We start from the raw sequence: 14,480 nt of genomic DNA, 5'->3' as shown, positions 1-14,480 counted from the left end.
GTAATATACAAAATTACAAATATCAGGTTATGGTTTTGGTCTTTTTCTAATATGAGGTCCAATTAGTAAATTATTAAACCTTATGGACGATTTATGTAATTTCCGGAACGTTAATGTACTTGAGCGAAAATATACAGAACCGGGTAATCGGTATAAAATCGGGCTGATCCGGACCTGGACCCGAACCCGGTTTTGTGCGAGATTTCGACTGTCGTTAACCAAATCTTTCATCTGCGAACGTTTTTTCTCGATTTGCGTTGCGACTTTTATAAATTTTCCTCTGTACGCCGGCGAGTGGGATTATAAAAGGACTGATTCAGTGAGTCGACGATCGAGTTGCGTAGAGATGGGGATGGGAAGTAACGGCGAATTGAAGTATGAGATCTCTCAGAACGCGTACATCAAACTCGTTCTCCACTCGCTGCGACACAAGACGGCGGCGGTCAACGGATTCTTAATCGGAAGAGTCAGCCCTAAGGACGACGGAGTTGTAGAGATCTCAGATTCTGTCCCGCTCTTTCACTCTAACCTCGCTCTCCTCCCTCCTCTTGAGATCTCCCTCATCATGGTCCGTATCTCTTCTTCTTCTGCTTCCTGATTCGAATTGAATTGATCTTGTTATCTCTGAAATTGAATTCTGAATGAGACTATGATCTGACTGCGTTAGTATAGATACTGAATCACGAAATTTGGAACTTTTAGTTCGTGTACTTGAAATGTTATTGCAGTTGTGTATGCTATCATTTGCAAGTTCTTGTTGTTGATTTTCAGTGAAGTGTTACTGTGTTTCTATTTAAACATGTAAAATTCAGATCTTGAATTGTTTGATCTGTAACTGTGTTTGAGAGAGATTCGTGCGAATTGGCAGCTGAGAAGATTCTAGCATTGTTTTTACATGATCTGAGATTCTGAACTTATGGATTCAGAATCCTTTGAACTTTAAGCTTACGGATTCAGGTTATTTTTGTTGTGGTAGATTGAGGAGCATTACGTGGCTCAAGGATTGAGTATTGTTGGATACTTTCATGCGAACGAGAGGTTTGATGATGTTGAGCTCTGTGGTGTGGCTAAGAACATTGGTGATCACATCTCTCGCTATTTCCCTCAGGCACCAATTCTCTTGGTGAAGCTCTTATCTTTTACTTTCATGTACAGGAGTTTCTTGAATTAATAGGTTCAACCATCTTATGTTGCACCTGTTTGCTGTTTTGTAGTTGAACAGCAAAAAGCTTGAAGCCTTGTCAAAGGGTAAAGAGCGAAGCCCTGTGATGCAGGTTGGTATTTCTAATCACAGCAATGTTTGAAAAGCTAAGGATAGCATAGATATGAGATTTAGAAGTTAGTCAAACTTAGTAAGAACTTGTTAAATTATGGTTTTGGTATATTGTTATGCCAAATATAAGGTCAAGAGAAAAATGTGAAAGACTGATAAGCTCGACTTTTGTAATATTTGGTAACTTATTTGTTAGTCTCGGCTCATGTCTCATTGTTGCATTCATTATTCTTTTAGTTGCACCTTAAAACTTAATTTATAAGATATAAAACATGACCAGACTAGCTAGCTGATTACAGCTCTACACAGTCTACTTCAATCGTGCTAGCAAGTAGAAATAACCTTGATGACGCCAAGCGTACATTGTCCTTTTGATCAAAAGTTTTCTGCTTGATGCAATCTTTTGCAGCAGTTAAAATATCTATTTATCATTTTAATTTGGTTTAGTAATAGTATATGTTGTTTGTATATGCTAGCTATGTGTGAAGGATGCTTCTAAGAACTGGAGAGTGGTTGGAGCAGATGGAGGAAGCAAGCTACTCTTGAAAGAGCCATCGGCCAATGTAGTTTTGTCAGATTACATCTCATCTGAGAAATGGAAGGACGTCACAGATGTTGATGATCATCTTGATGATGTTACCAAGTAAGTTAGATACGCAAACCATAACAAGAAAAGCTATGACCTTTATGTATTAGATGGTAATATCTTACTTATATATTCACTGTAATTGCAGGGACTGGCTAAACCCTGGACTTTTCAACTGAAGACGGGTATGCGATATAGCTAAGATAGACTTTTGCTTTCATCATCTCTCAATCGAAAAACAAAAAATTCTCGGAGACCCTTGTTTAACATTTCCCTTGAATCTTGTTAAAGTATTATCTACTTACGCGACAGAGCTCATTATAAACCTTAGTTTTATCATTTGAATGATATCTTTCGGAGCTTGTCCCCGCGATCAGTTTTCTTATCTCTTTGGTTGCATTTTGATTATATTAGTTGGAATGAAAGCTTCTGCTTTATTTGGCTATTGTTCTTAAACTTACACAAAGTACATAGTAAAGAAAAATACTGAAGAACATGAAACCAAATCTAGTGCTTTACATTGCTTGAATCCCTTAGCTCTTCATAGGGAGAGTTCTTACCGATTATTAAAGCCCTTTCCGAGATCAAACAATCACCCCTTTCAGGACAACGTTGCATCTACATCAATCTTAGAACACGGGACAACCTTTAACAACAACACCTTTGGCCGTTGGGCAATGGGCAAGAGGACAATGGTCTGTATTCTCAAGCCCCCACCAATCAGGTAAGCTTATATCATTGTTTTGAAATGCAAAGAATATCAGCACTCCCATGATCGCAGTTCCTGCATCAAGCGCTGCAGAGAGGATATAGTTGTGCCTCGCCCACCAACTTTTAAACCTCCTGAAGATGTAGTAGTTGAAGATAACCCCAACGATAGCCCAGGACCAGTAATGCACAGCCTTGGCTTGTGGCATTGCGCTTACTGCAGAGAAGATCAACGGAATATGGATCTGTTTTAGCCATTTCTTCTCTGGGAACTTCTTCGATAGATACCAGAAGGGAACTGGAGCGAGGAGACCGATAAGGAAGAACCAGTTCATCCCAGGATAGATACCCTCTTTAGTAAACATTCTCCCTGGACCAATCACTCCCCATATGATCGATGCATTGTAGAATACTTCATCTCCAGGACAAGTCCATGGACTACCGACCGGGAGTAAATCTGTGTTACATATGTTCTCGACGGATGTAATGAGCCACCAGGTTGTTCCGAAGCAGACAGTTGATGCAACAACAGTTGCAACAAGCTGGACGATGAACATTGATCTTGGAGGAATCTTCATGTAGTGACCAAGCTTAAAGTCTCCTACAAAGTACAAGGCTTGAGACATACTGATGTATCCGTAAGTCTTGAAAGCGACATTGGCTAGTGGCCTTCCTGGGTATAAGTACCCGATGATCAGTTCTGTGATAACATTAAGACCCATTTGCTGATTCGTAGTTGCTTGGATAACTCCGATAGGCAATGTGAAGAACAAGGCAATGGCGCACGCGAGTATAAGACCCCACCATGGAAGCTGAAGCTGTTTGTCAAAGCCCTCACAAGCATAGAGTGCGAAAGCAAAGGAAATAATGAGAATCGTGACGAACCACCATTGAGGTACTGACTGATAATTCTTCTTCATCAATCTCGAATGCACATCTCCGTACTTGTCCTTTGTTGCTGTCTTTGCCTTCTTCCACATTCCCCATATAAACCTTAAGATACAAAACACAAAAGAAGCTTAGAGAGAGAGAGAGAGAGAGAGAGAGAGAGAGAGAGAGAGAGAGAGTCATAATCAAATCAAGTTATACAAAAGATGTAGAAAGATCCTTACTTTCCATCATACAGGGCGACATGAGAGATGGTAGCAAAAAGAGAACCGAAACTGAGTCCATAGAGCAAAGCAAACATGACACTCAAATAGAGCTTGCTGTAACCGTTGTAGGCGTCAAGATTGATATCGAAGTTCTTCTCATTGAGGATACGGGTAATGTTATAGGAATGTCCAGTATGATCAAAGGTTTGTGAAGTGTAGAAAGGAAACTTCTGTGCATCATAAGCATTAGTCCAGTAGAAGATAGGTAGAACAATGTATAAGAAGATGAAGAACCCGGCAAAGAAATTGGCAATGGCAAAGAATGGTACAGCCAATGGACTGCCTAAGAAACCAGCAACTGTGGACCAGTCAAGACCAAACGAACCAATTCCTAAACCCTTGAGCCCTGAGCCGATAATCTGAGCGGTCACTGAGCTTTTCCATATCCAGCAAACAAATGAAATTGCGGAAATGGAAGGGAAAAGGTATCCAGGGATTATGTAGTAAGCAAAGCTGATGCTGAAGACAATGAGGAAGAATCTTAGCCTTGTTTGTTGCCCTTTTTGTAAATCCTCCTTCTCGTGTAAAGCTCTGTTACAACATAGCCAAAAAAAAAAAAAAAGCCGGATTAAGACGTGAGAGAAAGCAAATGTGATTTTATAAAAAAGAGTCACTTATCTAGATAGAAACAAACCTAAAGAGTGAGACTTGAACCAAATTGGACGGCCACCACATATACGGCGAGTCCACGAGGAACTTCCTGAAAATTCCAGCCCATCCATATCCCAACAACTGCAAAGGAAACGATTGTTAAAGACCACAATCAAGATTTTAAGACATAACCCAAAAAAAAAGATTTTAAGAACTTATATAACTGCAAGAAAATAATCAAGATTCATTTTAAAAAAAAAAAATAACACTGTTATAGATTCATAAAGAACAAAAAATCTAAATTTTAAGATTTGAAACTGGAAGAAAATAATTATAGAAACATACAAGATAATAGCTATTTTTTTGGCTTCGGTTTATATCCACCCATTAATAACAAAGAGATAATAGTAATTTCGAAGACATGTAATGTAATATATACCTGAGTAGTTTGTGTGAGCAACATCGCCGCGGCAACATTGAGTTGACGGTGGTAAAATGCTTTAACGATGGTAATAATATTCGTGGCGTAAGCTCCACCAGCTCCTGTATTAGCAAATATAGTAATGAGGACGTGTTCCTTCATACTGAACGGACCAGGGTTCAACGACCACGACCAGTTCGTCCCGGGGAACCCGAATTTCTTGGTCGGAAGCGTCGCAGCCATGAGTTTCCCGAGGGGAAGGGTCACGATCTGAGCCGCAACGGAAGACACCCAAAGCTGGTTTGACCGGAAACTAAAGAACTGGTTCACGAACGCAAGCAATATGCAAGAGAAAAGACCAAGAAACCATGTCCGAAACGTTAGAACCGGTATTGATGGATCGTCGGTTATCGGTACAGTTAACCGGACTTCTTCAATCGGGTTATCGTTCTCATCCTCCTCCTCCTCTTCTTCTCCTGCACGTTAACAAGTTACATGTAAAAGAATAGAAACAAAACCGGAATAAACCGAGAGAACAGAGAGATATGTTACCGTTGATTACGATCTTGGACTCGTGTTTATCGTCGGAGGATTTTGGTTCATCGAAAACGCTCGTCATTTGTTATGTCTTCAAGCTCCTTTTTCCCGTCTTTCACGATGGTTTTATTGTCGAAATCGAGGTTTGTCTCCGGCGACGGTGACCGAATTTTTGTAGCCTTCGGTAAACCAGCCGGAAGTTCAAAAAAGGAGCCTGAAAAAATTACAGATTACGATGACGTTTTTGTCAAGCTCAAAAGCAATTGTGTGTGAATATTACTCATTTTATAGAAGGACTTTACAATTTACACCACATGAATCTTTTTTTTTTGTTTTTACCGTTTTACTATAATTAAGGTTACGAAGGCCGTAAAATAAGGATCCGTTTCCTTTGGGTTTTTTTTTGAAACTGTTTAAAAAAAATTTTTGTACTTAACTGATCAGAAATTAGTAAACTGTTCTCGAATCTTGAACACGGTCAACTCTAGTTTCTATGTTTAATCAAAAGTATCTTAATTGAATCATATAGACTGGAATCTTATCAAAAATACTTGCATATAGTAAGAAAAAAAAGAAAAAAAAAAGAGAGAGTCAAAATTTAAGAATAGCAAAAAGATAGCGATGATGAGGACATATACTGATATACATACTCTATATAAGACGTAAATGAAGCGTAAAAATCCTTGATAATTAAGAGGTTGAGACTTGAGACCTATTGAAACCTAACATTCTTGAGACAGGCCATGGTCATGTCAATTACGCTTGCTAGTGTGTCTCTGAATTCAGGTCTATGTTAACTGAAAAGGTATTAGTTAAGCTATATATATATTTCCAACAATTCAGTTTTTATGTTTTCGAGTTTCCAAAAATTGTTTTGTTATTGAAAATATACTAACAAGTACGTATAATATAAAGCTTATTTATCTACTTACTAAAACCAGCATTTAGTTTTAGCTTCTCTCTTTTTCTTTGTTCCATTATTTGAATATCATGTACTCGCCAAATTCGTCACCAAATTTGAATATCATGTTATTAACAATATTCTATACCGATTAAAAACACTACGAAAATGAAGTAAAAACAGACTACAAACCCGGCCTAACTAACTATTATATGATAATTCAGTTTGATCTAAATTATTGTAAAATTTCAATGAATGTAAATCTTAATAATCATAGGGAAATTACTGGCAAGAAACCTATTGATCCCAGAAAAAGAGAATTTATACATCGTATAACATAACAAATATAAGGTTTTGAAGTTTTATGTGTGAACTTACTTGTGAATTCTCTACTCGTGGTTAGGTCGTGATCACAAACCGTAACTCGCAATTACAGGGCTTTAGAGAATAGTGTAAAGAGATCCTCCAAGAAGATGGCATATTTATAGGATGAGAAGAAAATATTTATTCTCCAGGATATCTTTTATTGCAGTTATTGCAGATTCTTCTGTTTCTATAAATAGATTCCAGAATCGTTAGCGTTTTGACTTTTTGATTCTGTTTTCTATTTTTGTAAAATGTCCATGCATGATAAATTTTTGAACTGTCTAGGTTCATTTTGACGTTTCTTTTGCCAGCTCTAACGATTTTGATATTGATTCATCTTTAATTCGGTAAAATTGCTATTGCCAGCTCTATTACCACATTTATTACTTGATTATCTTGTCACAAGCTACTCTCAAACATTAAGGGGATGGTATTGGTTTGAGATTTATGAAGATTTTTGAAGAGTTCAACAAAATCATTAAAAGTGAATAAGTGAAAGATTGTTAAAGATTGCTAAAGAGTTTTGTAAATCTTATAAAATCCTTCAAACAATCTCTGTATTTTTATGATACTTTCTATGACTTTATTTTGTAAAGAAAATGTCTAAAATCATGAACCAATAACATAATCATTGAACTCATTAACAGTCATAGATTCTTTTGTTTTAATTGAATAACACAAAACTTTTAATGACTTTATAAACGTCTGAATCCAATAACCCAGATTTATTAAGATTTTAAATGACTTTTTACAAATCACAAACTAATAATACTAAACTTTAATAGAGTTTAACAAAATTTTGATCTAATTACAACAGATTATACATAACATTTAAAATATTTAAAACTCTATTCAAATCTTAATCCAATAACCCCAACTAAGGAATATGGTTTAAGGTCTTGCAACTTGACATGTCCTCATCAAAACATAATGTAAAGACGTGAGTCAAATGAATTCGTAATTTTATAAGGTATATCCCACACTCCTACACATGAGTATAATTTACGTAGAACTTCTTAATATTGAATCTTGTGTCTCATTTGATGTTTGAAATCATGTGTAACAACTTTTGGCTCGATTGGCATTATATGTTTATTAGCTTTCGCAACTAAATTCTTGAATATGACCTTTCTAGCCGTCATGTGAAAATGATGTAGCTAATAAATGGTCTTCTTTTTATGTAAAACACTGACTCAAAGGTAACTCCAACAAGAAAAACATGAATGTTTTAAGTATTTATACAAATATAAATTGTGTTCAACCAAATTGATCGGTAATCTTCTATATAATAATTAAAGAGGTGAGGTGATGATAATTTTATAGTAATTACATAAAACATATAATAATAATAATACAATGAATTAGCAACTTTAGTCTACTACATTTATCTCAGAACCACTAATTACATACGTGACTTATATATTATTTGCCTTAGTGAGATTGATAGAGCCGATATCAACTCAGCTTGTACGCACAAGACACACAATATGAATGGCAATATATTTGCTCGATCCATTTCACACGATGCTACGAGATAAGGTGCTTTCGTGTCAAAAAGATTACGACAATGTTGATTATAACTTCCGTTGACTGAGGGGCTCGAAATTGACGAAACCATTAATTACCAGATTATATGACCAAGTTCTCTTCATTTTAGTTTTTTTTTTTTTTTTCTCGGTCCCAAAAAACAAAAATGACAATAGCAACTTGTTAGAAAAAGACGATGAATAAGTTTGAGAGTTGGACCACTGAAAATCCAATTTATACCCAACCAATGGTTCTACTTTTATTGGAAAAACTTGGTCAACCATTTTTGTCAACTTCGCCAATATATTTTTCAACTCCTTGGTGCCACAAATCTCGGAACTACATATTGGTTGGTGACAACGCTAGAGATAAGAGTTTGTTAAAGTTTACAAGTTATTTTAGTACTTTGTAGATAGAACTTAAAAGTCTTCAACCGCGTTAATCTTTTATGCTCCAACATAAGTTTTGGTCCAAATGGTTTTGTTTGTTTTTGAAAAGCAAAACTTTTTTGTTTTGCAAGCTCTCTAGAGCACGCTTGTACCAACAAGATAGAATAGATGATCGTGGTGTTTCGGATTCGTGTTGAAGTTGACACCATTTCGTTTTCTTGTTTATTGATTGAGACATTTTTTGTTTCTTTTGTTTGTGGCAAATTTTAAAGCATAATATTGAGTGTTCACACTAGTTTTATAAAAAAATTTGTTTACGACGAGCTGAAAGACACTGTATGATAATTGGGTCAAGTTTATTTTATCGGTCCATTGGGCTATTAATGATATTATCTAAGCCCATTAAGAGACCAATCAATTAATATACATTTTGTCAAAAAAATCTCAAAACTTGGACTTCCTTCTTCTTCTTCTTGTTCTTGTGTTAAACCCTGGCCGCGAGAAAACCCTAATTCAGACAGAACCGTTGCCATGCCTGCTCTCACTCGTAACAAGAAGAAGGGTGCCAAATCCCAAACCCCTCCAACGAAGCAAGTTACCAAACCCAGAACTCCTCCGTCCAAGACTCAGTCAAAACCCCAAACCACGACGTTGAAGAAAGGAGCTAAGAAACCTCCATTGAAGAAGCAGAAGAAGGAAGTTGTGGTGGAAGAAGAGCCTCTTGAAGAAGATGATGAAGTAGTTTCCGATGCCTCTATCGATTCAGAGTCAGAAGAGCTTGATGAATCTGATGATGAAGGAGGGAAAGGGTCTAATGGGTTTTTCTCTGATGATGAGGAAGAGAACGACGACGATGATCAGACTTTGGGTGACGATTTCTTAGAAGGTAGCGGCGAGGAGGAAGAAGAGGAAGAGGAAGAGGAGGAGGGACCTTCGGATGTGGGTTCGGATTCTGACTCTGATGAAGATGACGACGATCTTGTGAAGCAGTCTGAAGCTATTGATAGAAAATTAGCAAAGCAGAAGGCAGACGCTGATGCTGAACAGCAGGAGCTTAACAAGCAAGATGAATCTGAGCATGATGCGTTTCGGCTACCTACTGAAGAGGTTTACATTTCTCATCTGCAAATGCTCTGTTTGATTATAATGTTTTTGTTTTGGTTGTAGCTATATCTAACTTATCCTTCATTGTCCAGGAACTTGAAGAAGAAGCTCGTGGACCACCAGATCTTCCTCTACTTAAGACTAGAATAGAAGACAGTTAGTATCGTTCCAAAGTGTTTATTGCTTTATCACTGTTGAATGTTTGTGTGATGGTATTGTCTTTGGTTATTTTGGATTTGAGTTCCTAATGGCTAATTCATTTATCGTTTTAGTTGTTAGAGCTCTGAAAAATTTCAAGGCTTTTAGGCCAGCAGGAGCCACGAGGAAGGAATGTGTTGAACAGCTCAAAGCTGATCTTGGTTCATATTATGGTTATAACAGTTTTCTTATTGGTACTTTAGTTGAGGTTAGTCTCTTGTCTCTCATCTTTAATTTGAAGTTTCATTTTTTTGTTTTTACTTTGATAAACTATGTGTAGGATGTTGCCTATACTCTTTACTTATTGATTTTAAATTGGTGTTCTCTTGCAGATGTTTCCTCCTGGTGAACTTATGGAACTGATTGAAGCTTTTGAGAAGCAAAGACCTACATCTATCAGGACAAACACACTTAAGGTGAAATTGATTTTGCTTTGCTTGGTAATAGCTTATGAGTTTCGAGTTCTGCAATTTTATGGTGATGTTTGTTTTGGTTTAGACCCGAAGAAGGGATCTTGCGGATGTGCTTTTGAACAGAGGAGTCAATCTAGACCCATTAAGCAAGTGGTCAAAAGTAAGTTGTTTTTTTTTTTTTTTTTTTTTTTTAATTCTGCAAGTTCTATTCTACTTTTGTTCTGTTCTGTTGTTGATCTGTCATAAGTCTTACTTTACGGATGTCCTATTGTAGGTTGGACTTGTTATCTATGATTCACAAGTTCCAATTGGTGCGACACCTGAATATTTGGCTGGTTACTACATGGTATGTGATATTCTGATGTATTACCCTTTTGTTCACCTTTTATGTAGTGTAACTTGTTTGCTCAAGTCTGTGTTTGGTACATTTTCAGCTTCAAGGTGCTAGTTCGTTTTTGCCAGTGATGGCCCTTGCCCCTCGTGAGAATGAGCGGATTGTAGATGTAGCGTAAGTTATCATCATTTACCATATTATAGCTGCACTTGAAATGTGTTTGAGCTGGTCCATCTTGGATTATTTGATAATTTATGATGTAAAATGTTTGAGCTGGTTGGCGTAGGAAAAAAATAGAGAGAAAGAAACCAATTTGAGTGTCTGACTGTTTCTTCATGTGTGAGTTTATAAGTATGTTTTTATACACAATGCAGTGCTGCTCCTGGTGGGAAAACAACGTATATTGCTGCGCTAATGAAAAACACTGGTATGTCTTAATTGGTTTCTTGTGCTTCTATCCTCCATACTCAATTTGGCTGTCTCAATGTCTGTATTGAATTCTTTTTCAATGCTATAACCAGGCTTAATATATGCGAATGAGATGAAAGTACCTAGGCTTAAGTCGCTAACTGCCAATCTGCATCGCATGGGGGTCACAAATACCATAGTTTGTAACTATGATGGGAGAGAGGTTCGCTTCTCTAACATTTATTCTTCTATTGAATTTCTGTTACCTGCACAGATAAGTTAATAACCATAACATCACCTTGACTTTACAGTACTGGTATGACTGGAATTAGATTATATGATCTGCTTAACCAAGCAGCACCAGTTTTATTCTTTTGTTTTTTTTTTCTTTGCTTTCAGCTACCTAAGGTTTTAGGTCAGAACACAGTTGATAGAGTATTGTTGGATGCGCCTTGCAGTGGGACAGGAGTAAGGACTTCAATCTTAGTCTCTGTTAAACCGTACTTGTGGTCAGATTCTTAAACTAAATGTCTTCTGCTACTCAATACAGGTCATATCAAAAGATGAATCAGTTAAGATTTCAAAAACCGCTGATGAGATAAAGAAATTTGCTCACTTGCAAAAGGTTTGGCAGTACCTTGTCAAATAGATCTGAAAATTTTCATTCTTAACCAGATGTTAATTTAATCCTTCTTTTGGTATGCAGCAACTTATTCTCGCTGCTATTGATATGGTGGATGCCAATTCCAAAACTGGTGGATATATAGTTTATTCAACATGTTCACTTATGGTTGCTGAGGTTAGTTAACTGATAACTTTCACCATGTTTCTCTTCTTTGGTTTTGAGTCATGCTAACCTTTTTATTTTATTTATGTATGACAAAATTGTGCAGAACGAAGCTGTGATTGACTACGCTCTCAAAAAGAGGGATGTTAAACTCGTTACATGTGGACTCGATTTTGGCCGAAAAGGGTAATGTGCATTTTCTTCATCTGTAGAGATATGTAAAGGAGCAGTACAAGGATATGTCTCAAACTCTTTGTTCTTCTCTTTTCAGATTTACCAGATTTAGAGAACACAGATTTCAGCCATCTTTAGACAAGACTAGGCGCTTCTATCCTCATGTACACAACATGGACGGATTTTTTGTGGCGAAGGTACTCACTTTTGACTCTATGATGGATTAACCATGTTCTAAGTGTTGTACATACCCCACAAATTTTTAATTTATGCTCTTGTTTTTACTTATGCAGCTGAAGAAAATGAGCAACATGACTAAATCTTCAGAAGATGATGATGAGGCGGTAGAAACTGTAGAGCAAGATGAAGTGTCTGATGATGATGATGATGAAGCTGAGGCCATTGAAGAAAACAGGAACAAGGAAAGACGTACGAAATCAAAGGAGGACAAGAGAAGCAAAAAGGATAAGAAATCAAAATCGGAAAATGGGAATGTGGAACCTAAAGCAAGGAAGCAAAAGAAGAAGAGATCAGAATGGAAGAACGAAATTGCTCAAGCTAGGTAAAAGACTTTTTTCAATCCATGGACTTGGAGAACATATTGCTTTAGGCTTGTCTTATATATTTTGCTTGACAATGGTTTGAATTAACACGTTTGCAGGGAAGAGAAAAGAATAGCCATGAGAGAGAAGGCAAAGGAGAAAAAATGATTCAGTGTTTTTGCATGAAGGAGAAGAAACCCTTTGCGAAAACGCTATCGTTTATGCTAATGATAGTAGGCTTCTGCCATATATTTTGCTTTGTTGTTTTTGTTTATTCACGACGATTTGTGTAAACGTTTAAGCGCCCAGAGTAAACAACTCTGTTGGACTCCATGGACAGATCTTACATGTCCCAAAGTTTTGTTTCAAAAAAAATCTTTCAAGAGTATGAAGTTGAGTTGTGTTCTTGAGCTGATTACCAAAATTGCTTTGATATTTCTCACATGAACGAAATCTAGGGTGGGCAAAAAGTAAACCATAGAAGCAATCTTAACCTAACTATATCAAACCATAATTGCATCAAATCAAACAAAATTGTCACCTAGACAAAATATTGAAAATTGAAAGGCTCTGGATTGTTTCAGTTTAGTTTTTTTTTTTTTTTTTTTTCTTTAGAAAACTGTTTATTAAATTAGGGATTTGGCAGTGAGCTGTTGATTGGTTGTAAGTAGTTAGAGAGAGATGTATCTCTCTCCAAAGTGGGACTTGTGTTGGAGAACATGACAACCCATTCTTCATCTATCTTTGTCAGATCTTGTTTGGGGACCTCTCAATATTTAATTTGATTATTTATCCTTAACTCCCCTTTTTCACATATTTGCATAATTCAGTTCACTTTTTTTTTTGTATATATATTTATGTCAAATATTCTAAAATCATTAAAGATATCTAACTGGTCGATTATATGTTTCAATCAATCAATTTTTGTATTATGATGGTATGAAATAATTCATATATAATTTTATTTACTTTTTTCGTGATTCTATAAAAATCGAAAGAACATTTTTTTTGTCTGCTGTTGTAAAGAACATTTTTGCAGCGAAAAAGATGTTATATTTTATAACAAAAAAAGAAGATATAAAAGGTGGACTATATATATATATTTTTTATCTTTACGTCAAACAAAATCATGTGGACTATGTTCTGACATTTGGGTTGTACTAAAGTAGAGTGGATATAAAACTAATCAAACAGAAGTTAACTGGATACAAGTTTACAGTACGACATAAGTTTATAGAAACTAAAGTTAAAAAAAAAAACAAAAAAAAACAAAAAAAAAAAGACAACAAGTTACTGTCAGTTTTTACTTTTTATAAGATACGCCCAACATAATTTTGACAAAAAAAAATAATAATAATACGCCCAACATAAAGGAAATATTTCAGCTGACTTAAGTTTAGTGAAACACAATTTTTTTTTTACAAATTATTAGAGTTACTGAATTTTAACCAAAAACTGTAAAAAAAACATAAAAATATAAATAAAAAAGTATCGTTATATAATAACAAAAGATTTCGAATTGAAATCTAAACTTAGTTTCAGGGTAATGTAAAAAACAAGGTATTTTTGCTATTTATAACATTCACAACTAGCAGTGATGATTAAATTGAATTGTAAACAATTCACAAAGGACAAAATTTTCAACCATTTAATCATTATAAATTTGTGAAATTCTCTTCTTTTTATAACATAAAAAAATCCGAATTAAATCAGTTAACCTTGCAATTTGTATAAAACTTATTTTTTTTTGCTATGGTTTAAATTGCAATAAGAAAACTTAGAAACGTAATCCCTCAAGTGTCAATGGTAAACCTTTTATATATTAACCCACCGTAGATTAGTATTTTAACATAACACTTCTTTTGTTATTATTGCAGTATTTGAGATTGTTATGAAAAAGATTCCCCACGTCCCAAGCGAATCGTGTAGAAAGCAATTGTCGTTATTGTTGGATCTTCTGAGCTTTTCTACTAAAATTGACGTAGTTATCGGATCTAAAAGCATGAAGTTAAATTAAGAATTATTTGAGAGATAGATAAACTAAATGGACAAATAATACCTACTTGT

At 35.6% G+C, this 14,480-nt stretch overlaps 3 protein-coding genes across 4 annotated transcripts; 2 read left to right on the top strand and 1 right to left on the bottom strand.

The window, feature by feature from the left end:
* Positions 1–123: 123 nt before the first annotated feature.
* Positions 124–2,244, top strand: LOC109124716 (ER membrane protein complex subunit 8/9 homolog). Its single transcript, XM_010484761.3, has 5 exons — positions 124–568; positions 977–1,123; positions 1,215–1,274; positions 1,750–1,916; positions 2,008–2,244. Exons 1-5 carry the CDS (start codon positions 347–349, stop codon positions 2,036–2,038), a joined length of 627 nt encoding a protein of 208 aa, XP_010483063.2. The 5' UTR covers positions 124–346; the 3' UTR covers positions 2,039–2,244.
* Positions 2,245–2,273: 29 nt separating this feature from the next.
* LOC104761641 (oligopeptide transporter 1) lies at positions 2,274–6,831 on the bottom strand. 2 transcript variants are annotated; one of them, XM_010484760.3, is made up of 6 exons: positions 6,550–6,831; positions 5,286–5,484; positions 4,752–5,209; positions 4,356–4,453; positions 3,680–4,252; positions 2,274–3,560 (listed from the first exon to the last, which is right to left on the bottom strand). In XM_010484760.3, the coding sequence occupies exons 2-6, from the start codon at positions 5,350–5,352 to the stop codon at positions 2,489–2,491; spliced, it is 2,268 nt and encodes a 755-aa protein (XP_010483062.2). In that variant the 5' UTR covers positions 5,353–5,484; positions 6,550–6,831; the 3' UTR covers positions 2,274–2,488. The 2 variants fall into 2 exon arrangements, with proteins under 2 accessions (XP_010483062.2, XP_010483061.2); XM_010484759.3 differs by lacking the exon at positions 6,550–6,831 and having other exon boundaries at positions 5,286–5,896.
* A 1,497-nt stretch (positions 6,832–8,328) lies between these two features.
* Positions 8,329–12,801, top strand: LOC104761640 (25S rRNA (cytosine-C(5))-methyltransferase NOP2A). Its single transcript, XM_010484758.3, has 16 exons — positions 8,329–9,560; positions 9,650–9,713; positions 9,830–9,963; positions 10,088–10,171; positions 10,254–10,328; positions 10,443–10,514; positions 10,603–10,676; positions 10,877–10,929; positions 11,024–11,133; positions 11,310–11,378; positions 11,461–11,535; positions 11,617–11,709; positions 11,804–11,883; positions 11,969–12,068; positions 12,165–12,433; positions 12,533–12,801. The coding sequence occupies exons 1-16, from the start codon at positions 8,985–8,987 to the stop codon at positions 12,579–12,581; spliced, it is 1,977 nt and encodes a 658-aa protein (XP_010483060.2). The 5' UTR covers positions 8,329–8,984; the 3' UTR covers positions 12,582–12,801.
* The last annotated feature ends 1,679 nt before the right edge of the window (positions 12,802–14,480 follow it).

The sequence above is a fragment of the Camelina sativa genome, chromosome 18 (genome assembly GCF_030686135.1).
Source record: "Camelina sativa cultivar CO46 ecotype springtype chromosome 18, ASM3068613v1".
Lineage (NCBI taxonomy): Eukaryota > Viridiplantae > Streptophyta > Magnoliopsida > Brassicales > Brassicaceae > Camelina > Camelina sativa.
Note: the sequence above shows the minus strand (reverse complement) of the source record. Positions and strands in the feature narration are given on the sequence as shown.

What these genes read in the sequence shown, in the direction of transcription:
- LOC104761640 (XM_010484758.3), top strand. Translation starts at nt 8,985, where the DNA reads ATGCCTGCTCTCACTCGTAACAAGAAGAAGGGTGCCAAATCCCAAACC. An exon ending in TCAGGACAAACACACTTAAG is followed by an intron (nt 10,172 to 10,253) that starts GTGAAATTGATT and finishes GTTTTGGTTTAG; the next exon opens with ACCCGAAGAAGGGATCTTGC. An exon ending in GAGCGGATTGTAGATGTAGC is followed by an intron (nt 10,677 to 10,876) that starts GTAAGTTATCAT and finishes TACACAATGCAG; the next exon opens with TGCTGCTCCTGGTGGGAAAA.
- LOC104761641 (XM_010484760.3), bottom strand. Translation starts at nt 5,352, where the DNA reads ATGACGAGCGTTTTCGATGAACCAAAATCCTCCGACGATAAACACGAG. An exon ending in TGCTCACACAAACTACTCAG is followed by an intron (nt 4,454 to 4,751) that starts GTATATATTACA and finishes TTTCCTTTGCAG; the next exon opens with TTGTTGGGATATGGATGGGC. An exon ending in GTTCAAGTCTCACTCTTTAG is followed by an intron (nt 4,253 to 4,355) that starts GTTTGTTTCTAT and finishes ATGTTGTAACAG; the next exon opens with AGCTTTACACGAGAAGGAGG.
- LOC109124716 (XM_010484761.3), top strand. Translation starts at nt 347, where the DNA reads ATGGGGATGGGAAGTAACGGCGAATTGAAGTATGAGATCTCTCAGAAC. An exon ending in AGCGAAGCCCTGTGATGCAG is followed by an intron (nt 1,275 to 1,749) that starts GTTGGTATTTCT and finishes TGTATATGCTAG; the next exon opens with CTATGTGTGAAGGATGCTTC. An exon ending in CATCTTGATGATGTTACCAA is followed by an intron (nt 1,917 to 2,007) that starts GTAAGTTAGATA and finishes CTGTAATTGCAG; the next exon opens with GGACTGGCTAAACCCTGGAC.